The 26,979-nt window shown below is 48.5% G+C and overlaps 1 protein-coding gene across 3 annotated transcripts in view; it reads left to right on the top strand.

The window, feature by feature from the left end:
• Positions 1-26,979, top strand: part of B3GAT1 (beta-1,3-glucuronyltransferase 1) — a 40,260-nt gene that overhangs the window by 5,128 nt on the left and 8,153 nt on the right. Inside the window, exons 2-5 of one of the 3 annotated variants that reach the window (XM_076358702.1) lie at positions 17,190-17,325; positions 17,464-17,610; positions 20,495-21,003; positions 23,622-23,918. In XM_076358702.1, coding sequence (XP_076214817.1) covers positions 17,499-17,610; positions 20,495-21,003; positions 23,622-23,918 — 918 coding nt within the window. In that variant the 5' untranslated portion in view covers positions 17,190-17,325; positions 17,464-17,498. The remainder of the gene's footprint in view (positions 1-17,189; positions 17,326-17,463; positions 17,611-20,494; positions 21,004-23,621; positions 23,919-26,979) is intronic. The other 2 variants (XM_076358701.1, XM_076358703.1) reach the window with 2 other exon arrangements.

The following is a 26,979-nucleotide window of genomic DNA, read 5'->3' on the forward strand; positions in this document are numbered from 1 at the left end:
GTAAGTAAACAGGATGGACAGAGAAAATACTGCATGCTTGGTTTTGATGGAAGGGTAGCCAAATGCTGACAAGGGAAAGGTGATTGGCCTGTGATCACATAGGGAGTCCCCTGGCAAAGATACGGGAACCAAGAGAGGAAATTCTGCTAGTTAGAATGGGACAATCTTCAGAAAGGCATTAAAAAAACCCATCTCTGAAACCTCTGGGGAGGGGATTTACATCTTCACATCATGATTGAGAATTCTCTCTGTTCAGCTCCGGACTGTTGCAAAGACATGTGTGCACTGCAGAGCCCACAGAAAAGAGATGCCCGCTGATCCCCAAGTTCCTTCCACAGTGTCTGCTGGAGACTGGTTGTCCTCTCTGAAATAACAACAGCTGGTGCCCTGCTAATGCAATGTGGAAAGCAGAGTTCAGACTCTCTCCTTCCATTCCTGCCTTGTGCACTCTAGACCAGTGGGCTGGGTTGTCAGAAAAATTTGCCGTCTGGAAACCCTGTTAAAGCCCAGTGGATAGGGAATTGAAAGCTGTAGCTCAGAGAACAAAGTCTGCTTACCCCCCAGAAAGGTGAGAAACCCTTTGCTTAAGTGTACTGAAGTATACTGATGTCGGCTCGTGTAGGTTCAGCTGTATAGTAAAGAGAAATGGGCATTTCCACGGTGCAGCTCATCCCATCTGAAGGCATTCATCTAAAACAGGCCAAATGAATTCTCCCTGTTGATTGCAGAAAGAATCTAGACAGCGAGCTCTGCTGTGGGGATCTACACCTGTGGCACTGCCGGCAGCAGGGGTGGGTGTATCCCACCCTGGGCCCCTGCGGGTGGGCGCTGCAAAGCCAGCGCAGCTCTCATCTGACCTTTTGTGAGTGGGAATTCATCTGGAGCCAGATGTCCACAACTGCAGCTGTGGCACAAAGATCTCCTTCCGGCCGGCTGCAAGGCCTCACTCCTCCAGCCTCGTGAACGCCACGCATTTTGTTGTGTGGGTGGCAGAGCCCCAGTTTCTCCAGTGCCGCAGTTCACTGTGGTTATGGGGGCCAGAGCTCGTGGAGAATGAGAGATGCTTCACTTTCTGACAGGAGAAAGGGGCATGGGATTTGTCTCAGCTGCCTTGCTGGATGTCATTCTTAAATGCCCTAGCACAGTTTCTTCCTCAGATTTGGCACCTGAAAGACAAAAGAAGGCTAATCCAGAAGAAATACCTTGACTCTGCCTCATCTTCCATTCAGCTGGAAAGAGACCAGGAGCAAAAGGATAGATGCTGAGGCTCTGCTCTGGATTTCATGAATGGATGAATGTAGAGACGCAAGCGGGGATTTTGAGGGGATTTGGAAGCCTGCTCCAGGATTTGTCTGGCACGCAAAGCATTTATAATACTTCCAGCATTATCATAACATAATGCCAGCGTGATTCGGGGCCCACTCCAGCTCTTAGTGAATAAAAAGCATAACTCCTATCACCATCAGTAGGAGAGGGATCCCACTTTTGATAAGTTGTAGTTTTGCATAGCCCATACTTTTCTCTTGTCCTGGTGGCACAAAGCGAGAGCTAAGATGCTTTTGTGGGCTGCTGTGAATGAGTGGGTCTGGTTGCATATGCGTGTGGGTGCTGAGCAAGCTGCATGAGTAACGCTGCCTCGGAGCAGCACACCGTGGCCTCTTGCAGAGAAACACAGCGTGACAGTGGAGTGGGTGCCTGGGTTACCTCCCCCGTGGGCTTGTCTATAAATACCACCTTGGCACTGAAGCATTCTGGCTAAACTCCTTAGATTTTGTCCTTTGTTTTTCTATCTGTTTAGCAGCCTCTAAAGCTAAAGAAGAAATGTGTACCAACGCATTTCTCTTAACACAGGTGGACCTGTGAGGGCCAGGACTATACTTACTGGTGGCTGCATGGGAAAGTCCTTGGGGGAGTCCAGCTTCTCAGGGAATAAGCAAAAGCCAGCAAAGCGCTGGGGAGTGACATTGCTCTGGCCACACGGGACCAGACTAGATGATCTTCTATGATTATTCCATCTGAATCCCATGGACTGTGACACGGAGAGTAAACCTGGAGCTGTGCTGAGACACCGATGGCCCTGCAGTGCTTCTGACTAGTGCATCCAAGTGAGCTTTTTCCAGCTTCAGCCCATGTCTTCACCATCCAGCCACAAAAACGTAGTGCCACCCTTGTACTGATGCAACAGTCTTATGGTAGGAACTAGTACTGTGGGAACCACTGTCCCAAGGCCTTCAGCCCATCCCTGCACAGAAGAAGCACATCAGAGTGCTGTACCATTTTGGGGCGCTCCAGTGCAGGATTTTGGGGCCTTTTTTGCAGCCTGCACTGATGTGCTCTGCTCATTTTTAGAATGGCTGTGGATGCTCACAGTGCAACAAGAGATGCACTGAGCTTGCATGTTTCCTCCTGCCTCCTTCTCTCTGTGCCTGCCCAGCCAGCCTTGCCTGTCATCAGCAAAGGAGTAGCACTTCTGGAAGGATTTTCTGTATGCATAGATGAGGAGCAACGCTGAAAGAAGTCATTCATACTGTTTCATTGGGCGTAGGAGCTGTCGTCCAACCCAGGGCAGCTATTACACTGTCCTGAGCAGTCCAGCACTGCCACATTCAGATTCAGACTTGATGGAAGGGAAGCATAACTTTGCTGTTGTGTGTGAGCCACTGCATGCCTGCTGTAGCTAGATGCCTCCCTGCTACGTGAATAACTCTGCAGGGGCCTGTGACAATGTGCTAGATAAGTCACTGTCCTCCTGTGGGCACCACGTCATTTCCCATGCCCTCCTTGCCCTGCCATCCCTCTGTCCCTTTGGGGAACGGTAACTGCAAGCCCAAGGTAAAGGTTGGAGTTTGTGGAGTGTACAGGAGGTGAGCAATATTGTGCTGTAGCCATTAACGAGGTACATTAACCAGATGACGAGGGAGCGGCCTCACAGGGTTGTTAACTCCTGTCCCTCACTGTAACAAAGCTGTAAAACCCTCCAGAGGGATCAAAGCGAGAGCAGTACTGCAACTCTTCTCAGTTGAGTCCAGGTTGAGAAAAGAGCAGCTTCGCAGGAGGAATTTTGTTAGAGACTGGGTGCGGTACCTGGAACCTATTTTGGCTCATGAGTAAGTTGATATTTCTTCTGAATAATAGATGCACATGACGGTTGCTGAGAGGCAGATCTGTGAGTGGGCTGGGTCTCTGAAGGAGGGAGTGAGACATACAGAGTAAGCTGCAGTCCTGTTCTGAACAGGGAGCTTGCTGGATGCTGGAAGCCTGGCAGGACTGTGCAGGGATGACATTTGGATAGTAAACCTGCATGACTGAGGCAGAGAGAGTGCCTGTTTGGTCTTTTTGTGTCTCCTACGATCAGTATATACCACTGCCCAGCTTAGGCTCCGGGACTGAGGAAGATAAATATTTGTAATGATACCATTTATCTGCCTCCATGAGGGGCTTGGTGTGAATGGGAGGAGAATGGTGCTGTGATTAAATGCTAGCACAGTTTATCGTGTGGGTCAGCAACCCGTGACGTGTGTCTGCCAGGGCAATTAGGCAGGTTTGGGACAGCACAAAGCAAGGCTGGACCCTGAGAGCTGTGGTGGTTTTTGGGAGGCAACGGCTGTGCTCAGATTAGCAGGATGCTTTAAGATGCTTCCTCACGCAGTGGTACTGAGAGGCAGCCTCTTGCTTCCTTGAGAGACAGCTTTCACCTGACTTTCTAATGGCACGTTTTGCTTCTAATTTGGGAGAGGGAAGTATAATCTGGCACAAGCTTGCCACCCTTGAAAGGCTGCCAGCCAGTTCATGGCACTCTCTGTCTGCGTGGTCCCTACAGCCTTGGTGAGATACAAGAATATTCTATCCTTCCCATCCTCAGCTCTTGCGGTAGCTGCGGGAATGCAATGCCCCAGGAGAGTCTGACTTCGGCTATGTTATGTGGGGTTGTATGGACGTTCAAAGGTTTATTCAGATGGGCTGTGATCCACTTGGATGAACAGCAGCTGGTTATGGAGATTAGAGCTACAGAAGTCGCTACTAATGAATAATTCTTTCAGTGTCTTTCTTATAATAGTGGCACATCCACAAGGTGTGACTCTAGCATATTCATTTTCAGAGAGTGTGCAGCTCGTGGAATGACCTTCTGTGAGTGTTTGGAAGTATTTGGTTCTGTTTGTCAGTTAGATGAGCATCATTTCTGGCATGATTTTTACCAGGAAAAAATTGCAAGTGCTAAAATTGGGAGCATTGAAATGATTGGGTGGAATCTGAGTGGTAAGGGTGGGGGCCAGGACAACTCTACCTGTGTAGGAAGCTGTTGGCGTGCAAGTGAGGTGTCTGTACAGTGGTAGGCTCTTTGGGCAGTGGGAAGGATGCTGATAGATTTGTATGTGCTAGCTTGGCCTGAGCAGTGAGATTCAGGCGTGGCAGGAGATTGTGAAAAGAGACAGCGAAGCAATGTGATGGGAGTTCAACTCATTCTTGGGTGGCTCAGTTTGAAGTCACATCTACCTTAGACAGAGTTAGTTAGTCTAAGTTATTAGTTACTTTAGCTCTGAAATTCTCCAAGTGCAAGCAGCCAGTGTTCAGCCAAGAGTATTGAGAAGGGGGCCTGGCAGGCATAACTGTGAATAAAATTACTCTGAGATGAATCTCTTGGCAGCAAGGTGGAGCTGTCTGGATCCTGGAGGTGTAGATACTATCTCTGCCTCAAGCCTGGCAGACTAGCCTCAGGAAGAAGCAAAAATGGCAATAAAAGGTGCCTTTCTATAAATAAAGCCCAAAGGATGGTAGGAGGGGGAGCTACCAATTTCTGCCCTTTGTGGAGGAGTAACTATCCATGGCATTGTGAGGATACTGGGATTATTGTCGCCGTAATCATGTGAAGAGGTACTGGGGTCAGGAAAACATTGCATGCCATAAACCTATTGCTGCTGAATACTTTTGGGGTTTTGCACTAGCAGGACACGTGTGTGGAAGGGATGCTTTGACCTGTGGAGCAGGGGGACCTAAGCTGTCTCCCTGCCACTGCCCTGTCCCCTGGCTTTGGGGAATTTGACAGCTGTGAAGCCCCTGGTGGCAAAGGATTTGTTACAATCCTCTGAAGCTGTCACCCCACACATACAACTCCTTTCTTCCTCCAATTTATCTTTTAATAATGCTGCCAGCATTATTTCTCATCGCTGTCTCGTGCACTCTGTGCTCTGCCTGGCAGTCCTTTTTGTCTCACCCAGGCATCTCATACCATAACACTAATAAGAAGAGACTCTGGCTGCTGAAGTTAATAACTTATCTGACAGCCTGAGTCATTCTTGTTACAGAGCAAATTGTAACCTATGCAGCAATCCAGGGCTGAGGCCCCAGTCTGTGGGGGCAAAGGGGTTGTGGAGTAAGCGAGTGTTCGCATTCTGGTTGGGATCAGCACAGGCACTCCCCTGCTGCTAACACTATGGTGCACTTTCAGCTTGTAAATCTTAGGATGCTTCCCAAAGCAGTGTGACATTGGGTAGATGTGGGAATATGGAGGATCAGGGAGTCCAGGGAAACCTGTTCAAAAGGGAGCCTGCGGAGGAGGCAGAATGAAATGAGGTCTTCACTCTGTACTGAGAAAACCAACACATTGAGTGACTGAAAGAGGAAGTTCTTCTCTTTTTTGTCAACATGACAGTGACTTGGGGGAGCAAGTGTGCCAAGATGTCCTCACAGACGTGCCGCATCCCCCATTTTCATAGCCTGCATTCTGCATTTGTCAGGAAGCCCCAGTCCCTCAAGCTGCAAAAAGGCTTTAGGGCCACGTGCAGCACTGAGCCCTCCTGAGTCCAGGCAGCACTGATTTCTCCCTCTTTGTCTCAACCATCATTACTGCTCTGGCTCATTATCAACTGAGTCAAAGAGTATAGTAACTTGTTTTCAAAGATTAGTCATCTGTAGGAATGACATTTGAAAGACTGACAGTTCCAATCAAATGACAAGGGCTGCTCTTGTGCTTGAAGATACTTGTTTAATTAAAAAAAGGTAAAATCAACCTGACTAATTAAGTGTTGTACCTTGAGATACAGCCTAGGAAAGTACAGATGTGGTCCTAGTCACTTGAGGAAGATACCAGGTTGCCGTTGCATGGATTGGACAGGCCTGAGGGGAGTGTGATGGGTCTGTGCTGTAGCTCTGTTGATACTCTAACACTGTTCCCTTCTTGGGCAAGGGATGGCCTGCCTCTCTGTCCCTGCCATGCAAGGTTGGTGACAGTTGTAATAATAACGATGTAATTTGCCTGGTTGATTTGAGATGCACCGTAATTACTGCATGATTACAGTATTCTTAGAGCAGCCATTACAAAACCCTCCAGTTTCTCAGAGCTCCCCAAGGGCTTGTCTCGCTCCTCACCTTGCAAGTAAAACCCTGCAGGGGAGTCTGTCTGTCCATCAGCCATGTCTGCATCTCTCATCTCTCTCTGTGTCAGATTACATGTGCATGCTTTCAGTCACTTGTAGATCAGAGTTCCCTGGTGCTGAGACACTCTGCAGACCACAGGGAATACTTCCCTATGTCCCAACTAGTTTGGTGGCAGGATGGTGCTTGGCCGAGCAGGTCAAGCTTTTGCAAGTGATGAAGATGCTCTTGGAAATGGCAGGGGCTGGTGAGTGATACTGAGGAGCTTGGCAGCAGGGAGAGGCACTCGTAGGTGCCTGTCTTCCTGTGAGGGCTGCTTGTTCACTGCTTTTTTGAGTTGGGCTGTGAAACTGTTGGCTTAATTCTGTCTCCAGCTTTTGTTTGGCTTCTCTGTCTCTCATTCATATGAAGAAGATCTGGGCTGGGTTTGGCCCTTGGGTGATTCTAAAATTAGGAGAAATGACCTTCCCCAGGCATGCACACCAGGCCGTCAGATTGGTGTGAGTTGCGCTTTGCCAGCACCTCAGGCATCAGTGCTTGTGCCATTTCTGTATTTAGCCTGTGAGCTACTTGAGCCTTGTGATTCCTGTCCAAAAGTAGGCAGCTATTTTCATCTCACCTCTAGAGCAAGCTGAGGTGCAGGTGAGCCAAAACAACTAAGCCACGGGGGAAGCCAGAGTCAGAACCAGGCTTATATTGGAAGCTGGACAAACTGGTAGATTTAGCCCATGCTTTTCCCACTACGAGACAAACTAAGAGCCCAATCCCACCTCTGTGGGCAATGCTGGAATAGCGCTGGGTTTATTGGATTGGCATACGGGGGTTTTATGCTAGTAGAAGAAAAGAAATCATTCCCTTCTAAATGCCTCTCAAATGGAAGATGGGCCATGTTACTCTGACATGTCAAAGGCTCCCAGGCAGGCAAAAGCCTCTGTGTTCACTGTGGAGAAAGGAGGTGAGGGAAGAAGGATGAGTGCATCATGGGAAGCCCTGTGTGCTTCCTTTCAGCAGGCACAGTAGGGTTAGGAGACCCTGCCAAATTTTGGCAGTGACCAGAAATCGAAGGGAGGTAATTTTAAAATGACCTTCCTGTTTCCAATGAGAAGGTTGTGTAGGTTTGTGGCTGTGCTAATGGACTGCAGAACTGCAAGCGGCGATTGATTGTGTTGCAAGCTGCTGAATTACAGTTGGGTGTTTGCTTTATCATCCCGGATCCCCCCGCTTCCCTTTCCATGCTGTAGCATGAAAGAATCGATGTTAATCCTTCAGTCCCATTAGTGCCTTTTGCAGAGGTCACAGGCTGTTGGACTCTCTATGCCCTGTTTGACCACCCAGCACTGAGCAGGGCTTAGGATTTGAGCCTCATCTCTTTAAAGAAGCCATCTAATGGGGATGGGAGCTGGGGGGTTTCTCTGTAGGTTGGTGTAATGGTTTTGTCTATGATTTTTTGACCGACTGCTAAACAGGGAGCTGAGAGAGCTCTGAGTGCCATGCTGCATGTTTGCTAGATCTGTCCCACAAGGCCATGGGAGATAAAACCTGCGAGAAATACTTCTGTGACTCAGTGAATGGCCCTGTCCCTCCAAGCACTGCTGCTACGATATAAATATATTTCTGCAGCACTGGGGTATGCTATGATGCTGGAGGGTTTGTTGCTCGGGCAGCAGCCAACAAGGACTCTTGAACAGGCTGCTTGAGTAGGGTGCAGCAGCTAACCTGGGAACCCTGGCCCTGTTGCAGGCTTGTCTGCAGTGAAAAGGTAGTTTGCAATATGGCAGAAATTTACATGTGAATTTATAGCCCAGAAGCTCTTCAGCTCAAATTACCTGCATGGCTGCTCTTAGTGCCTCTGAAATACAAAGCAACTAATTCCAAGCGTCCACAGCTGCCTCGTGAGCAGCACGTGTTGGAAGTGGCATTGTGGGAAGGAGTGCGGAGGAGACGCCACGTGTGAATTTGCAGCGTGCTAGGAGCACTCTGCCTCCCCTAAGCGGGAACAGCACCGTTGTGCTCCTATGGCAATGGATGCTCATCGCTGCCTGTCTGGAGCACCTCTCAGCCTGGACATGTGCACACTATCAAGCAACTCTGACAACAGCTCCTGCAAAGCAGTTTTTACTTCAGTGGCGTCTTCAGGGACTTGTGCTTACAACAGCTGGTGTTTTGAAAAGTAATGGAGAATTTGGATGCCTGCATATTTTTTTCCCCAGCCTTCAGAAAAACCCACCTTTAAGATACTTGATGTTTGCTATTGAAAAAAAGAAAAAATATGCTTTTGAAAACTAAATCCCTTTTTAAGGTGTTTAAGGTGCACAGTGGTGGCTTGCTGCAGTGGGAGAGGGCTAGCTTGCTCACTAGCTCTGCAAGGCTTCTTTTTTCCCCGTTTTTTATGCATTAGAATCAGGTTATTAATAACTCTTTTTAAATAGAGGAGGATTTATTTTTTTTCAGGGGTGAAAAAGGGAAGAGCTCAGTAATTAAAAGTAAGTGCTGATGGCTATGAAGCCAGGTCTCAGGTACGGAGCTGGTGAGCTGCTTTCCAGCTAATGCTGAAAGGTGTGTGCCATGTGCTGTGGGGCCTGACCTGCAGCTGAGCGGGGTGGAGGGCCCTGCTGCACTCCCTCGGCCTCATCTCCCTGGCGAGTCAAGAGGCAACAGTGTGTGGGAGGTGAGCAGTCTCATCTCCAGGTCTGGAATTGGGAACATATTGCAGAGCCAGCTGGGAGATAAAATTAGGGCTCGTGGCTTGCTGGGCACAGCTCTTCGTATTTGATGGTCATATTTGTGAACTTTCCCAGGTGCCAGTGTGATGGGAGGCAGCCCCCAGCATATCCCACCAGCCCGGGGTTCTCAGATGCACCCATGGAATCCCACACCCTGCATTTAGGCAGTATAGAAAAGCCTGGGACTTCTCTCAGCCACTAACAACAAAAGCTGTGAACTGTGTGGTGGTGAGATAATCTTACTACAGCATTAGCAAGCGTCGCAGTCTTTCTTCTGACAGCCATGTCCGTTCTTTCATCACCCAGCTATGTTACGCATGTTCAACTTGTTAGGCTTCCTTGGGTAGAGGGAGAAAGGCAAGTCCACAGGGAGCCTGGTGTTAGCTTGACATGTTTGGCTCAATGATTCAGTCTTGCAGATCCTGAAACAGTGGCCTTCACTGGCCTGCTGGTTGGAAAGGTGAGGCTTGGTTGTTATGGCCTGCCGCCTCTCTTACATGAGGAATCACGCGGAAGCATGTGTCTTCAAACCCTTTGGACAAAGCGTATGCAAACCCTATTATGGAGCTGTGGAATTTAGTCCAATCATGTTGAAATTGGGTCATCCTTTGTTAGTGTCACTTTTTAAAATCTATGGAAGTCAGCGGTGCGCAAAATATTCAGTGCAATGCAGACCACGGAGGTGGAAATAGAGAGTCTGGAAATATGTCTGTCTCCGACAATGTTGACAGTGTCTTAGATGAGCAAAAGGGATAACTCAAGGTATCATCGTGTCACCAGTTCGAGAAGACTTGATGGAGAAGCCCTTAAGTGAGCTAATTGTTGGAGCACTCTTTTCCCAGCACTCATTCAGCGCTCACCCACAAGCAACCTTAAAGAAAGTCAAACAGCTTTTCATGGGTCAAACAGCATTTCCCCTAAGAAAACAACTCCCGGTTGTCTTTCTATTTTGGAAGTGGGTTGTAAGTGAAACGGCTTTTCGTCTCGATGGAGATGCTTTTTAAAAACCATGTGTGAAGTGCAGCCCTTTATCAAGAAGTATTGGGTGCTGTAAATGCTTTCTCATCCAGGACCTGAGTCAACCCACAGCTTTCCTGGCTTGAGAGGGAGTCTGGACCAAGCATTGCCAATCCTGACTGATAGACCGGTGCATCCTCTGAAAGCAGTAAGGGCAGCGCTGCCTCTACGACAGACAGGATTTCCTGTGTGGCCAGGCCGAGCCTGATGAGATTCTCCCAGGCACCAAGGATCCACATCAGCCTTGCCACTTTCTGTTGCCAAGTGCATGACACATTTTTTGCTTCTGCCTTGCTTATCACAAGAAGATTGCAAAGCCCAGGTTCAACCCTCTTCAAAAGCACTGTAATAAAAGGATACTTGCCCCTTCCAAGGCATTCCCCTATGTGTCTTTGGAGCAACAAGGAAAGGAAGTGCAGTGGCCATAGCTAAGGATCTTCGAGAAATCCCGGACAGCACTTGGGCACTGTGGTGATGATTGCAGTGTAAGAACCTGTACAAGAAAGCAAACACATTTAGGACAATGCATTAAATCTTTTAAGGATTTAACAGATCTGCCTTGCTGTTGGAAGCAGTGAAATCTTGGGACTAGGCAGTGTAGTCAGCATAAGAGCAGTGCCATCACATCTCCTGTCCTGTTTCTAGCTCTGGCCACCTCTACCGGTGTCTGCAGAGTTGGAGCAGCATGGGGGGAAGATTAATCTGGAGAAGAGAAAGTTTCTGATGCTTGTTAAAATTTGGCTGAAGCTCCAAAACTCAAGGGTTTATATGTTTGCCAAACTGGTGGGTGGTTCATTCTAATTCTGGATATGCAGTTTATTCACATACACAACTAATCCTTTTTTGAATCCTGTTAAGTTCTTGTTCTTCTTAGTATCCTGTGGCAAGAAGTTACAGAAGCTAATTGTGCTTGTGTTGAGCTCCCTTGATCCACTTTGCTCATGCTTGCTTTAAATTTTAAGTGTTGTTCTGAGAAGCTTGGTTAATACTATTTTTCTCTGTGAGATAATCTGTGTTCTTGATCCCATTTGTTGCAACAGGGCTCAGGGGCTCAGGACTGGAAGGGGAGAGTAGGTCAGGTTTTGCTTCAACTGTTGCAAGGTTGGGGAAATTCTGCAATCTCTATGCCTCAGTTTCTCTAACAGCTTGGAAAACACGAGGAGTGGCCCCTGTGTATGTAGCCAAGGCAAGTGTAGTGACAGAACTAGGGTTTGCAGGTGAAGCTGGACAACAGTATCGAGTGGAAAAACAGCCTCCTAAAATCAAGCTTCTTTTCCAGGCTTTTCCAAATTTCTGAATTTTCTGGGTTTTGTGCTTAAAAAAAAAAAAGAAAGAAAGAAAAAAGAAGAACACATTATTTCTCTATTTTTGGCCACAGGAATTATTTTAATTTTTTAAAAGAAGGAAACAAATGCTGGATGAAGAGGTGATGCAAACCATCACCCTCCATCACAGACCCAGTCTGCATTGGCTCAACATTTTTGATTCCCGTGGATGAATCCGGTTCTCCTCTAGCTGGCAGATTGGTAACGGCGGTCTGAAACATTTCTGAATCATTCTCACTCCCTTTCTTGACTTGCAATTCGAGCTTTGCATTGTACAAATCAGCTGTAGCTCGAGGATGGTGCATTGCCCCTTGCGGCAGCATGCAGCCTTCTGGGAGCCCTGGGCTGCAAAGCCTCTGTCCTTTTCTCCCGTGAGTCGGGAGACTCTGAGGTTGAAGTTCGCACCCCTGATTAAATCCTCGAAGAACAAGCAATTCTGCGTGCTTATTACTCAGTTCTGGCTATGTTCTGCTTAATAACTAAACAGTAATTAGCTCCACAGTTTGGCTACTATACTTATAATAGCCCCCATTAAAGTTACGGGGTTTTTAGGCAGTAATGGCTTACGGAGTAATTAATGAGCAAGAGGCTTTTATTACTACCTTTATTTTTAGCCTGTGCTTTACAAGCCTTTTCTGCCAAATACCAAAATCTTAGACAGAGGCTTGTCATGCCTGTCCCCTGCCACGCGGTGTGGAAAGGAGCAGGGCTGCGTATGGAGCACCTGGAGCCAGCCACCGGTGTGCCTGCATGCGACCGGGGGGAGCCCAGTGACAGAGCCCTTGTCCCCAGTGTCTGCTGTGCTGTGTGATTGCAAGGGAGAGCCGTAATTGCCCGGTGCCTCAGTTTCCTCATCTGAAAAGTGGGCATGACAGTGCTGCGCTCACGTGCCCGCAGTCGTCTTCTGTGCGAGACGACTGGCTCAGGTGTGTGAACTTGGATGTAAATTCAAAAGGGTTTGTTGGGTCGCAGGGGTTGTGGTCCAGCTGCTTAGTGGATTGAAGTGGGCTGAGTGGAGGGGCCAGCTCTGGCCTGTGCCACTCCTGCATCATTTTTCAGCAGGGATCAGAACCAGTTGCTGTTGCAAAGGTGAAAGAAACCCTGTGTTTAGGTTTAGGGGATACTTTGCCCAGGGCGAAAAGCTATTAGTGAGAATATACTTCGTATCCTGAAGCATGAGTGTTTATTTTCTTTGTAAAGCTTTTGTTGTAGAATTCGGCTGTGTTTGTTTGTTATTTCCTGGCTGTTTTGTAATACAAGTAAGTGTTTGGTATGTTTGTTTGGGGTTTTTGTGTGTGTTTTTCTTACATCTAGACAATATTTTTACTCCAATGACTTATGTACATATACAAATTCAACTCAAGCAATTCTTTAGTTTAACATGTTCTAAATCACTTCTGTTCAATGTGGGAAAACCAAGGAGTAATGACGCTGGGGCTGATCAGCCCCAAAGGAAGAAAGAAGGTAAAACTGACTATAAACCAGATTGCAGATCAAATCAGTGTTTCCTACGGTGTCAGAGCTGACGCCAATTAACTTGATTTAAAAAAAGAACCTTCAGTGTTTAATAATCCAGCATGTTACTAACACGTGGCTCCAGGATTTATTAAGGCTTTTTTATTAGATGAGTGCCCTTTTAATATTGTCATGCCTTGACACCATTGCCCTCTGCCGGAGGATGTGAAATCTCTTTCACCATGTGGCATAGCCCTTCTGCTTGCAGCATGTCAAAATACATTTCTGCCAAGGAAAGTCTTTCCAAACTATGCAAAACACCTTTGTTTTAGAAGTATTTTAACTCCCAAATCGCTTACATTTGAGCTGGTGATTTGTATCTTTTGCCTGATTTTTCAAAACTGAAAAAAGAAAGTATACTTTCTGTAGTGGAAAATAGAGTTTGATCTTTTTAACTAATTCATGTTTAAATTTCTTCCTCCTCCTTCTTTTCCCTGTGGAGGAGGAGATAGCAGAAGCCTAAAATTGACAATCTGAACAAAGCCAGGTTTTGTTTTGAACATTTTCAGTGGGAAAAGGAGAGTGGTATTATGATGGGGCAGGGGTAGAGTGAATGCCTTGAAGAGGAGCATAATTTTCCCCAGACTAATTTTTGGCTAGCCTCACTTGTGCAGTAAACAGCAACAAAAAGCATCGTTTGGCTTTGGTAGCGAGGGATTTTTTTGGATGTGGGGAAAGCCCTCTGTCTTGGGCTGTGAAGCTGTGACTTCTCTCACCAGCAGTGTAAAATCGTGGGCGGCCACGTATTCCCTAGCTGATGTTGTTCACAGGAGAAAATGGATTTCACCTTTTGCAGCTTCAACATGTGATGGTGAGGTGGGAGCATGGCTGAGAACTGGCATCACCCTGCACTGAGGCCCTCAATTGCGTGTTGGGAGGGAACACACTTGAAATACTTTGTCTGGATCCAGATTTTGTAGTGCTCACAGCAGCCCCAAGTGAATTCTTACGATGTCCTTCAGTCAGGCTTCTCAGGGTCATCAATAAAATCAAATCGCTTCAGGAATTAACTGTGAGCAAATGTCTTTGCTGCAGAGCAGAGTACATGGTACACCATGGATGCCGACAGGCAGCTCGGTGTGCAGAAGCGTGGGGTCAGCAACTGGGGGTCAGGCTGTGGTTTGTGGCTCCATGTTCTCCCCCAGCCGACCATCGCCATCTGCGATTCAGATCCATACTGGGGTTGTGTCCCTTTGGGCGTGTGGAGTGCGCTGTATATAGGGAAGGGAACATTAATTACAGCCACTGCGTGTGGGGTATCTGATTCACATCTGCAGCCCACAACTGCTGATGCCAATGGAGCTCAGCGTTCAGCCAGCCCCAGGAGGACATGGGGAGGAAGTGTTTCCACGGCAGAGAGCGCTGTCCCCGGGAGCTCTCTGCTGCCAGCCTGAGCAGAGCTGCAAAGCAAAGCCGACAGCTCTCTGCTGGGGCACAAGTGGGCTGTGTTGGCCCTCGGCAGCTGGAGCACCAAAGTGACAGATGATTGACCGGGGAGCTGCTAAATGCTCTGTAGCTAATTAAAAGGAATCGATCCTGAAGAGACCAATGCACAAATTGTTGGAGCCTGCTTGTTTTCCCCTGTGTTGAAAGAGTGGAAATCAGAGTAGCACCCCAGCCCAAAGGTGCCCATTCTCCATCATATGAAGCCCAGGGTCAGCCTGTTCTATGGGAGGACGCTGACAATTTGGGTCTGGACTGGCAGGAGGCAAGGAAAAGGCATCTTTGAGGTAAGAGCACTGTGTTCGGAGGAAGCTGCCCTTGACAAACGGGGCATTTGATGCATGCCAGCCCATTGTGGCAGCTTGCCAGATGCTGTGAATTGACTCTGAGTGGCTCTTTTAGCATGTCATTTCCTCCCACCCCCTCTCCAGTGGCGGAGTCCTTTCCTTGGTGCATTTGCAGCAAAGGCACTTTACCAGGCAAGGTGTTCAGTCTTTTCAGAGCTGCCCCTTACAGCTCTGCCCTACAGGGATGCTCAAGGGACATGTTCTGGCTTTATTAGAGGATTCAGAGGATGCCAGCGCTCAGTGCCCTCTGCTCAGGCACTGACAGCAACTGCAGAGACAGCAAGGATGAGGTCAGATGCTCTTCCCTGAGGGCACTGTGCTTTGGCAGTGCTAGGCCAGCGGGATTTCTCTGGCTCTGAGAACTGGACAGGGATGCAGCAGAAGGCTGATGTTTGCTAGAATAATTCCTCCTCTTCCTCCATGGTTTATTTTGTCTGGATGAGGCTTCTTTCTCCAGTTCTGAAAAAAATAGGGACAAATCTGCATTGCTGGGAGATGCTTCCTTGAAAGTCTGCAGGGTGTCCGGCTGCACAGAGCATACATATCCTTGGGCTGTGAAAAGCTTTTTCCTGCTGGGTCCCTGCACTTGACTGCAGGAAACCCTACTTTCCATAGAACCAGATGTCTTTGGTTTAGAGGTTTGTTGTTGTTTCCTCTGAAGACCCTTCCAGAAGACTTCCCTCTTATCACCTTCACTAGCTGCAGCTTGCCCCAATCCACCACAACCTCCTTCCATACCACTGGGTCCTTGCATTTCCTAAATGCAGTTTGCCAGCACATCTGCTGATTGCGTCCTCTGACGAGGGTCTCCTGAGTGAGGCTTTGCCGCTGTGCACGGTGCTGGAGAAGGGTGGATGCACATGAGGAGGATGGGTCCCCAGCTCTGTAGATGCTGGCACTGTGATCTCTGCACAGGTTTTTGTATGGGAGGTGGCAGGTCTCTCCCTGGTGAGAGACCTCTGGGTGTGGAACTGGCTGTTTGCTAGAGTTGGCTGGAAATTTTTTGATGAGTTGGGGTTTTGTATGTGTGGAAAAAAAATGGATTCGCTAAAACTTTTGTTGAGGGACATTTACATGTCCCTTTTAAGGACAAAGACCAACCTGTGTTTTCCCTACCCCTTGTTTTCCCTGGTAAATTAATACCTCTGTGATTGAAGTGCTAATTTGGAAGAACCAGGTTCTGTCCAGCAACTTGAATATCCCTTGCTTGCACTTTAAAAGGACAACCCATCAGTTCTTGGAGCCATTTCACTTCAAGTCTTCCACTGGGCTCAGTGCCAGAGGCTGACTGTACAGCCCAGTGGTCAAGGCATGGCCACGGGAAATTCAGATCAATCCAAATTGGGCTAATCAGGGATTTGAACCTGGATCTCTCCATGACTGCCCCATGCAACCAAGAGAAAGCAAGCTCCAAGCGTCTCGGGGAAAACATTTGCAAAGTAGCATCGTATCTACAGGCCAGGCTTGAGGAGCTCCCCTCTGATTTAAGGAGGGGATAGTTTCCAGGGCACTGCAGTGGCAGTGACTGACCAGCCAGCCAGTGGCTATACAGTGGGAGATCAGTGCTTTTCCCCAGAGCAGACTGCTCCCTGCCTTTGACTGCAGTGTTCTCTGGGCTCTCCCTTATCTGCAGTGCAGCCCTTTTAGCAGTGGGCTAATGCATTCCCCCACATGGGAACAGTGGTACTAAACTGCTACCCATGTTTGCAAACTGTCCACTGTGTGTGTCCCTGCTAAGTGATGTACTTTGCTTGCCAAGATACTTGGATAAAATACAGTCTGCTTAAATCTTGTATGTGCTTGTATTGAATCAAACTAAGCCATTGTGGCAGTTCAATATACTCCAGTCGCAACACCTCTGAGATGGAAGAAATGAACCTGAACAGGCCATTGGAAGCCTGAGTTAAAACTGGCTGCATCAAAGATGCCAGCGGGATGGTCTGAGCTGAGGGGATTACAATGACGGGCAAAATGCAGGGTCACTAGCTTCGCTGGAGCTGTATTCCCACGAGCGTAGGTGCAGTCACCCTGAGTGCTCTGCCTGGCAGAGGGAGAGGGCCTGGTGGGTCAGAGCACTTGCTGATGTGTCAGGCAGGTAATGTGGTCATTATGGTCTCTGCTTCCTCCTAGGGGCTTGGGCCTAGCACGTGGTGTTGTGAGCTTTAGCTGGCTTGTGGATGAAGGGTCCTTTTCTGCTGGGGGATGGTTCAGATGCTGTGGCACTGAGCAACTTTTGCTTGGCTGAAGCAAGGGACTTGCTTGACAAGTGGATGCAAAGGAAAGCAAGGCTCTGGACACACAGGAGGCATTTCTCACTGGAGGGGTGGGACGCATTCTGTTGCTTACTGCCCCAGTTTGATTTGCTCTTCTTGAGGAGGATTTGTGAACTCTGTGGAGCAGCTCCCTAGTTCTTATCTCTGCCTACTCACCTTTGCTCTGTGTTGCAGGTTTCCTTCCAAATGAGTCCCTGAAGTTCCTGCTGGCAGCTCCAGCAGTGTCCTGTAGAAGTATCCTCCCGCTCCTGGTCTCAGCAGCCGAGGCCCCTCCAAACCTGCTTCTGCAATGGGTGGGTTGTAAGCACTGGTAAGACCTACGAGTCGTGTCGCCTTCGCTGCTCTCTCCCTCTCTCGCGTTCTCTCTCTCTGTCCTTTCTCCTTCTTGCCCATTTATTTCTGTTCTCCATGTGCTCTGCTATTCTGTCTCTGGGGTTTTCACTGTCAGGTAATGAGGAGCTGTGGGTCCAGTCAGTCTTGGAGATGCCGAAGAGACGAGACATCCTGGCTATCGTGCTGATAGTTCTGCCCTGGACACTACTAATCACCGTCTGGCACCAGAGCACCATTGCTCCACTGCTTGCAGTGCACAAGGGTGAGAGAAATCAAACCAGCCCATGCCAAGTCTGTGCATCCCTCCCTCGTCCTCATCTCCTCTCTCATTTCATTTCTCCATGGCAGCCATGCTCATCTCAGCTCCCAGTCCATGCTCATGCAGAAGCGTCCCCACTTCTGCTGTAGGAACAGCCCAGTGCTTACAGGGTTTCTTCAGAGGCATCAAACTCCAAGCCATGGGATATGCTTACTGCACTTGGAGAGCTCTTTATGGCCTAAAGCCAGAGTACTGAAGGAAGATGCTTTTCTTTGTTCCCTGATGATCCATAAGAGGGGAGTCCCTTCCTGCTGGCCTTTGCAGCATTCTGCACACAAGTTAGTCCAGCAGGAAAGCTGCAAAAAAGAGAGCAGAGGAAACAAAGCTGCCACTTGAGACAGCTGCTCTGGGAGACAGGAGGCAAAGAGCATTTTTTAAGTGTCCTCAGGAAAGCAGCAAACTGGTGCTCTTGCACTTGAAGGAGAAGGCAAGAGCCAGCATCTCACCTGATTGGTGGAGTTACAATGCTATGAGAGAGTCAGCTTCCATGCTACCTGTCACACAAAGCATTAAATAGAGCCCTGGCCCAAATCAGATGAATGCGGGAAGTTCTGAGGGATCCTCTCTGGCCAGAAGGGTCCTAGTTTTTCTCCTGTTCTTGGCATAGCAGCAATATCTAAGGGCTGTGAGAGCTCTTGGGGGCTGGAAGAAGCCATGCTGCCTACTGCGGTCTTCATTCTTGGTTCTGCCCTTCTGCTGAGCGCCAGGGCAGGCGGGTCAGCATGGGGAGGCTTGTCTGTGGGGAAGGCAGCCAGCTCATTTTCCCTCTCTGGTCCCTTTCTCTGGGAGATTCTCTCCCCTTTTCATTTTAATGTTTGCACCCATCCTCCGCAGTTGCTTACCCTTTTGCTGAACAGTCTGATGTGCAGTCTGAATTGTCAGAAGTTCAGAGTCTGTACCGAGCAGCTTTACCTTTCCCCCTGGAGGACTGACAGCCACCCATAAGGCTTTGGGTAGTTCTTAAGGGAAAAATGACTGTGATCCCCTCTGGAAGGTGGACAGTGTTTCAGAGGATGAGGGATCTACTGGGCTCTAAAACAGGACTTGAAAGACTACTGAGAATACGCTGTCTGTATACCAGTTTGATTCAATGCCCTAAAAACTAGGAGCTGGTTTTTGTGAATGCCCATGGACACTGAAGTTACAGCACAGAGACTGCTCTGCTCTGACTCAGTCCTGAACTTACCACGAGCTTGGTGAAACACTTCCTCTGCCTCTGCTTCTCTGAGCCCCCAGTGGAAAATGAGTGGTGATAGAGACCAACCTGAAAGCTCTTGGGAGAAATTGTTTTGTTCTTTTAGTGCATTTCTGAGATCCTTTGGTAGCAGGTGCTGAAAAAGAGATGTGCGTCTATACACTAGTGAGCACAGAACGGCAGTGCTTACACATGACAGGATTTACAGCTGAGGGTTTGACCTGCAGGGGTTTGCAAACTGTCTCAAGCACTGTCCTGGCTAATTACATTTGTGTCTGTGTCCAATGCATTTTGCATATTTATTTTTGAATTGATTCCAGTGTTCTCTGCTTTCAGAGAGCTCTGCTATGTGATGCTGATGTGCTTTGCCTTATATATGGCCTGGTACCAACATGTGCAGGACACCTTGTCCCTGTCCCCCTGCCCCTAGATATATACCCTCCCTCTGTCAATGCCATGGAGTACGAGGCCTTCATTTGGTTCAGGGCTGGTATCAAAGTCTATGCTGCTGGAAGAGTAACATGCTATGAAAAAAACATAGGTAGTACCCTGCTGGGTCAGATCTAATGTCTGTCTGTTCCTGTTCTTTCTCATCTGAAGTTCCTGGTAGTAGCTGGTTTTGCAAAATCTATGGCTCAAAGTATTATGTGCCCACTAGAAAGCAGCTGGCTTATATCCTGAATGGAGGTGCCCCTTCATCTCTACCAGTTCTAACTGTAGACCGTGGTACTCCTGCTGGTCTATGGTGGTACAAAAGTGTGAAAGTCACACCCTGGAAAAGTGACAGGTGCATGAACATTTTTTTTCCCTTGAGCTGATCATGAACAAGTCTCTCTTTGCAAGGATTTTATATGTTTGGATCAGTGTATCCTATATGTATGCTCCTCATTGTTCACATCCACACTACTGAATGGGCTGCTATGTTCAGAGATTGGTAGGGTCTTTTTGAGGAGAGGTTAGTCAGAGGCAGGTGAAAGTCTCTGCAGGAAAAAACCTACAATTACAGGCTTTAATTTCTACTCTCCATTTCTGGATTTGAAGTGTGTCTTTCCCCACTTCTCTGTGCCCCATCGCAGGCCTGTCAGGAGAGCAGTAGGGTACTGCAGTATCCTGGCCAGACGATGTTGTTGGGGGATCTTCACTGACTCGGTATTTTCCACCAGTTAGTTCCCTGCCTCCCAATCCAGGTGCTCCAGTGCCTGAGTGCAGAGCCATGAGTCCTGTCCCACTGAGCGTGGTGCCCAGAGCACTGGAGCTCTTCAGGAATGACGGTTCGTCAATCCATGTTGCTATTTTCTTTAGCTAGATCCAATTGCTGTACAAGCCTGTCTCTTCTGGGTGCCTTTTGAAGTTGCTTATTCTGAGCACTCAGCTGCAGCATTGTCCTGGGCTCTCAGGCCTTGTTTGGTGCTGGTTTTCTAACAGCAGGAACTTCTTTTCTCATGTGTGTTTGTCCCTGATTCCTTTATTTATTTGTGTACTTATTTATTAAAGCCTCCATCCGAGCTTGTTTCCTTTCCTCTGAAACCATGAGGGTGACCTGCTATTAGCAAGCAGCCTGCTGGCTCACTCAGGGGGTGTTGCAGGACTGAGTCCATGCGGCTTTTTCTTCTCTCTCATACCCTTGCTCAGATGATGGTGGTGACTCCCGGCGTGATCTCGCTGCAGGCTTGGACTCCAAGGAATACTGCTTGTCGGACCGGGACATTGTGGAGGTGGTGAGGACAGAATATGTTTATACCCGCCCACCCCCGTGGTCAGACACCCTTCCCACCATCCACGTCATTACACCCACCTACAGCCGGCCCGTACAGAAGGCAGAGCTGACGCGCCTGGCCAACACCCTCCTGCACGTGCCAAACCTGCACTGGATCCTGGTGGAGGACTCACAGCGGCGCACGCCTCTCATCACCCGGCTGCTGCGGGACACGGGGCTGAACTACACCCACCTGAATGTGGAGACACCCCGCAACTACAAGCTGCGGGGAGACATGAGGGATCCCCGCATTCCCCGGGGGACCATGCAGAGGAACCTTGCCCTGAGATGGCTGAGAGAGACCTTTAACAAAAATAACAGCCAGCCTGGGATTGTTTACTTTGCCGATGATGATAACACCTACAGCCTGGAGCTCTTTGAGGAGGTAAGACCCTGCTGGGGGGCTCCCAACTGGCTGAACACAGCAGATTAGCACGTGGGGTGTAAAAGATGCTGTGTACTGAGCTGAGGAGATGCTGTGTACATCCCCTCCTGAGCTCTGGATCAGTCTTGTCTGTATAGTGGTCCCACTGCAGCTGTCCTGAAGTTTTCTCTGGGGCTTGGTTACGGCGCTGCAAAGTGTGTGTTTCCCAGTGTCAAAGGCATCCTGTGCGAAGTAACGGGAACCCCAGTTTATCCTGTGGCATGTGATCAGGAGGCAGATAGTTTGTACTGTAAAGGAAGCTAATGAGGAGCTGCCTTCCCCTATGGGGAGCCTTGTTAGGGTTGGAACATTGCCTGCTGTCCGACATGCCTGTGCAGAAGCACGTGCCTAGCAGAAGAGACCTCAGCCATCCTCCTTCCATGCCCCACCCTGGAGGAGATTTCCAGATGGTTCCTGATCTGATGTTATCCACTTTTCTTCTCCATCACCCCTATGTATTGCACTTGGCTGTCTGTTAATTCATGTTTGTTCTTGTTTGAGGAGTCCGTGGGGTTTCTCTTCCTTGCTTGCTGTTTGCATTTGTTTGCTCTCATCCCAGAGTGTCCACTGGTTAAATTCTGTAGCTGTGAAGAAGCTGGTGCCTGCTCTGCACAGATCCCCAGCTGAGGTAGCAGTGCCCTTTCAGAGTTATGCCTGAATGGTGTCAGCAGTCATAGGCTTGCAGGACATCTTGTTCAGAGATGCTCTATGTGGTTGTCTCTGGGTTGCCGCACATGCGAGGAGCATGCGTTTGTCAGTGCTTGCTTCTCCTCCCAGAAAAGCGGAGCCCTTCGCACGCTGCCTTGGAGAGGGCTGTCTCTCTGCTGGGAGATGTGTGCAGCACTCCCCTCTGGAACTCTTCCTCTTGCAGCATCAGGGGACGGATGGTCTCTCATGCTGTTGTAAGTAGATGATGGGGCTGAGATCTTAGCCTGGAAGTTTGCGGCTCCAGGAACTGTGATGGCAGGCTGAATTTCAGCATGTCCTGACAGTCTTGTCGGGCTTGAGTAGGGGAAGGTTCCCACGTGCTTTCCCACCTTTGCTGTTTGTTCCACTCCTGCTGGGGCTCTAAATGAACTCCTGAGCCTTTCCCTGTCTGCAGGTATGCAATGGTCTCACAGTGCCAGGTACACTGTACCTCACCTGGCTTCCAGCTCAGAAATGACTTGTTCCCTTGCTCTCCTGAGGTCGAGCTCTTGCAGCAAGGGACAAGAAAGGAGGATTGCCTCCTTCCCCACCAGTTGCCAGTTTTCATACCAGGGATCTCCTATTTATTTGCTCCATACATGCCCCCTTTCCCCTCCCTGATGGCTTTCACTTTAGCTTGGATAGCCACAGGAATATACACGCTTTTAAAGCTGAAAGCAAATTCAGACTGAATGTCTTTCTTCCACAGTCCCCTTTGAGGCTGGCTCTGGCAGCATCCTGAGACAGACACCACACATTAATAAAGCAGAAAGGGTTCCTTCCTTCACCCGTGTGCTTTGCTCTTAGAGGCTTCTCCTCTCTGATCTGTAGCTGCAGTTAAGGTCACATGGAGCCAATGAAATGTGCTGTGAAATGCAGAAGACGCACTATTGTTCCCTGTGGACAGGGGCTGCTGTTAGCATGTGTATAATGCAGAAGGGCAAGTGCCAGAGCTCTTCTGGTCTCGTTTGCAGTAATTAGCAGTGATGAGATTAGCTCTGGGAGATCCCTGATCTAAGAGACCGGGCTGAGAGCAGAACGCGAGGCCGAGCCTGCCAGCAGAGCAGGACAGGGCTCTGGGAGGGTGAGCGGGCAGACTGGCATTCAAACCATCTGCATTGGCAAGTGCAGGCATCTGAAGTGTCCCCTGATGGCTCCTATCTATTTCTGTTGACTCTACAGGGAGTAGAGGCATCCAGCGTTGTTCCGCTGGGTAGCAGGAGCAGCTACAAAGCACCGTCCTACGTGCTGGGAGTTTCTGGAGAGGCTGCGCTTCTCAGCTGTCCCTGAGGTTGTGGGCTACAGCTGCAGTGCCTCACTCTAAAGATGCTTTTAGCCTTACTGTGGCTCATAGGTTGAGATTGCAGCTCAAACTCCTTAGCTTTCAGAGAAAGCACCTTTCTTCCTACATAGGCCATTCCTGCATTTCTAGGTGGCCTTGGGCAAGGTGCTTCCCTCCTCTGTGTCCTGGTTTCCCCAGCTGTCCATGTGGAGGACTGATGCCCCACAGCTCTAAAGGCCTTTGGACAAAAAAACACTCTGAATCTCGGTTACGTTTATTATTGGCAGCTTTGTTTTTAGTGCTGAACTCATGCTTGGTTCCGTGGCTATCCATTACTATTGCTATTGTTAGTTGCCACTTTCCAAAGCACTTTGCTTCTCCAGAGCCAGGGTGTTCATCCTTGTACAGGTGAGTAATGAGCTCTGTGGCCACAGAGGGTGCCTGGGAACCTAACCCAGGCCCTTAGCTCTAGGGTTTGTGCTGAAGCTCAGGGGCATTCGTCTCCTGCAGGACAGCGAGCAAGGTGGGGTGCTGGTTTGTGTATTGGAAGTCGCATGCAGCTGATCCTTCTGTGTGCATCCACCATACCCTTCTCTTTCCTTGCCTCCAGATGCGCAGCACCAGAAAGGTGTCAGTGTGGCCAGTAGCCTTCGTCGGTGGCTTGCGCTATGAGTCACCCAAAGTGAACGCTGCAGGGAAGGTCTATGGCTGGAAAACTGTGTTTGACCCCCATCGCCCCTTTGCTATAGACATGGCGGGGTTTGCTGTGAACCTCAGACTGATTCTCCAGCGATCTCAGGCTTACTTCAAACTGCGAGGAGTGAAGGGAGGCTACCAAGAGAGCAGTCTGCTCCGGGAACTAGTGACCTTGAATGACCTTGAGCCGAAAGCTGCCAATTGCACTAAGGTATGGTCTCTTTCTCATATGTGGGCTGTAAGGATCCAGAGGTAGGAGAAAGCCCATTCAGCCCCATCATTCAGTTACTTGTCCTCTGCATTTGAAGAGAGCACACCCCCGTTGCAAGGGAGCTGGGAATGGGTGATTATGTATTAAAATGTGTAGAAGGCAGTTATCTTTTTTGGTTGCAGGCTGCTAGCGGTTGCCGTAGGCAAACACTTGAAATATGGAGTCTTCTCTCCCCTGTAACTGTTCCTCTTTCTTATATTACCTCTAGAAAATATTATTTTCAAGATGGGCTTATCTGTGGCCTTGCTAATCCTCTGGGGCAGGGAACTCCATAGGTGAAATGTATGTCAGTTGCTTTATGTAAATTCCTGAGGGGAGCTTTCGAGTACTGGTACTCCTGTGATAAGCCAGCATCATATGAGATTTGGCCCTCTGGAACCCATCCGAACTGTAACCCAGGAGTACCAGCCATGGTGTTTCCTGGCTGCAGGGAAAGACTGTTCACACAATCACTGCCTTATTGCAAAGTTGCCTTCTCCCTCTTGACGTCTATGCAATATCGCTGTAGTTGCCCACAATAACCTGGATCTTTCTGTGCCAGAGATGTGTAGAAATGTTTCAATGCATGGGATATTGCTCTGAGCTCTAGGAAGCTTCCATAAAGCTTCATTTGAGGGGGGGATTTTACTGCTGTCACATGACTGCTAATTATTTGACTGTACACATTGCCTAGGAGCCACCAGGTCATGGAGCAGGACCCCTCTGTGCTAAATAACACAGAAACTCAGAACACAATGACGGTTCTTGCCCTAAAGACTTCCCAGTCTAAGATGAGAAACAACAGATGGATATCTATCTGGAATGACAGGGGAGCGTGCGAGATACGAGACAATGTTGGTTAGTGTGACAGGCATCAATCATAGCACATCAGCAATGGAGGTGCTCTCAAGTGCTTTTGAAAGCTTTGTGAGTGGGTCCACTGAGCACCGCAGGTGTGGAGGGGGTCCCTCTGAGATTACAGTCCCCTGTGTAGCACTGTCATGCCTTTGTCTGTAATAGGAACCAGCCAGTCTGATTTAGGGAGTCTTTATCACTTAATTATCCCAGGAGGATTATTCTTTTTTTGCAAATAAGCTGTTACTGCCAAAAGACCCAGTGTTGGATCCAGGTCTTCATCCCTTTTTGGGATAGGAAAAAATTTTGAATAATACCTTTTGTCTCTGCTTTCCATCTGCACTGCTCCACAGCCCCCAGCTGCGGAAAAAACAGGGATCTCAATGTTTAGCAGCGCTCAGGCAAGGAGTCCAGGAATAAGGAAGAGGAGCTGAGGGGGAGGAGCAACTTTGTTTATTATCTGATACCTGCTGTGCCTCATTTTTTAAATCTACATTTCTGTGGTTATGGCTGTCCAGCACTGGAATAAATAACACAGATGGTCTCCCAAGGGTGGGAAAAGAGATTGGATTAAAATTAGATCTCTCTTCTTGGGCACTGCGTGCCCTGCTAGCTAACAAGAAAGCACTGGCTGGAAATAAGTGTGTTTCCAACAGGCCAAGGGAGATGCATAGGTTGCTTTTAGTCTGGTGTACAGAAGATTAGGGGTGTTTACGCCATGGCCAGTTATGCAATCTTTGGTATATTGTCCCTGCTGTAAATAACTATTGGAAAGAAGCTGTGTTAAAAGGCTGGGGATAGGAAATGACAATTGTGGAGGAACACATGGAGGAAGGAGAGGAAGGAAAAGGTTGTTTCCAGGCAGGAGGAAAAAAATGATGCTGTCAGACAGGCTGCCGTGTCAGTGTTGTCACACAAGAGCTGCAGGTCAGAGGTGGAGAGGAAGCAGGAATCACTGGCCAGGATTTGAAGCAGACTGCATTTCTTTTTTTGGCTAGGCTGTGGGGATCTTACAAGGGTCCTTGTTGTGAACTGAATGCTGTCTGCTCCTGGCAAACTCTGAGTGCAGCTTTGCAGGTTGAGCTTTGCCTTTCTGCTTTTAGCTGATGCCAGCATCCTCCATTTCCCAATTGCTGTTTTGCTCACCCGTTTGACGAGGAGGAGAGTCCAGACAAGCAGCAGAGAAGGACAAAAGTAGGCTATGGTTTGGGGTCCTCTTGCCCCGAGATCAAAGCACAGACTTCTTTCTCATTGTGCTAGTGTGCTCCCAGCAGTTGTCATGGTTTGCTTCTGTTAAGCATAACCATACTCCTGCTTTGCAGTGAGATTTACATTAAAAATTATGATGTGCTCAGATACAGTCATTAAGGAGGGATCAGAGAAGTATGTAAGATAAGCATAGACATCTGTTCTCCAAAAATACTGCCTTTCCTGTGTGCAGTGCTGGTATTTGTAATATTTATCAGAATTCAGCCCACAAATGCACACTCCTGCAGAAGGCCAAAGACATATATCCTGCTTATTTTCTTTGATTTGGGAACTGCCCAAAATGAAGGAGAGAATTAAGGAAGTCAATGTTAATTGCTGAGGAGAAAGGAGAGAGTTATCCCTCCTTATCAGGAGGGAAGGGTAGGTTTATACTGGAGTTGTAAGGAAACAAGGCTTTGCAAGTGTGCTACGTATTTCTGTGTTCTGCTGCTTCTGCATTTCCCCACACACACCCCCAAAGCAAGCCATACTCTCTTCAATCCACTGACGCAGGATAGAGGTCTGAGATTCTGTATTCCCATAAGGTTGATGTAACTGGGACATATTCTGCTCCCCATTTTCTATTAACACCTGAGGAAACATGCTGCAGTGTGCTCAACCAGGGAGCCCTTAAAGGAGAGAGACTTTGAGTGGCCCCAGCTATTGAAAAAGCCGCAGCTCGGGCTGGCACAAGAGGACAGACCACAAAATACAAGGTCATTGGAAATGAGGCTGCTTCTGGAGCTGCTTGTTTCTCCAGGGAGATAGGCATAGGTACGTTTTGTTGGGTGAGACAGGCTTTTGTGCACTTGGGTGGTCTCAGTAGCAATTCACTGGGATTGAAGTGGTGGCTAAAAGTAGTAATTCCTCCTCTCTCCTTATCTCTTGGCTGAGTCAGATCTGAGATTAAATCTGCAGG

The sequence above is a fragment of the Aptenodytes patagonicus genome, chromosome 23 (genome assembly GCF_965638725.1).
Source record: "Aptenodytes patagonicus chromosome 23, bAptPat1.pri.cur, whole genome shotgun sequence".
Taxonomy (NCBI): Eukaryota; Metazoa; Chordata; class Aves; order Sphenisciformes; family Spheniscidae; genus Aptenodytes; species Aptenodytes patagonicus.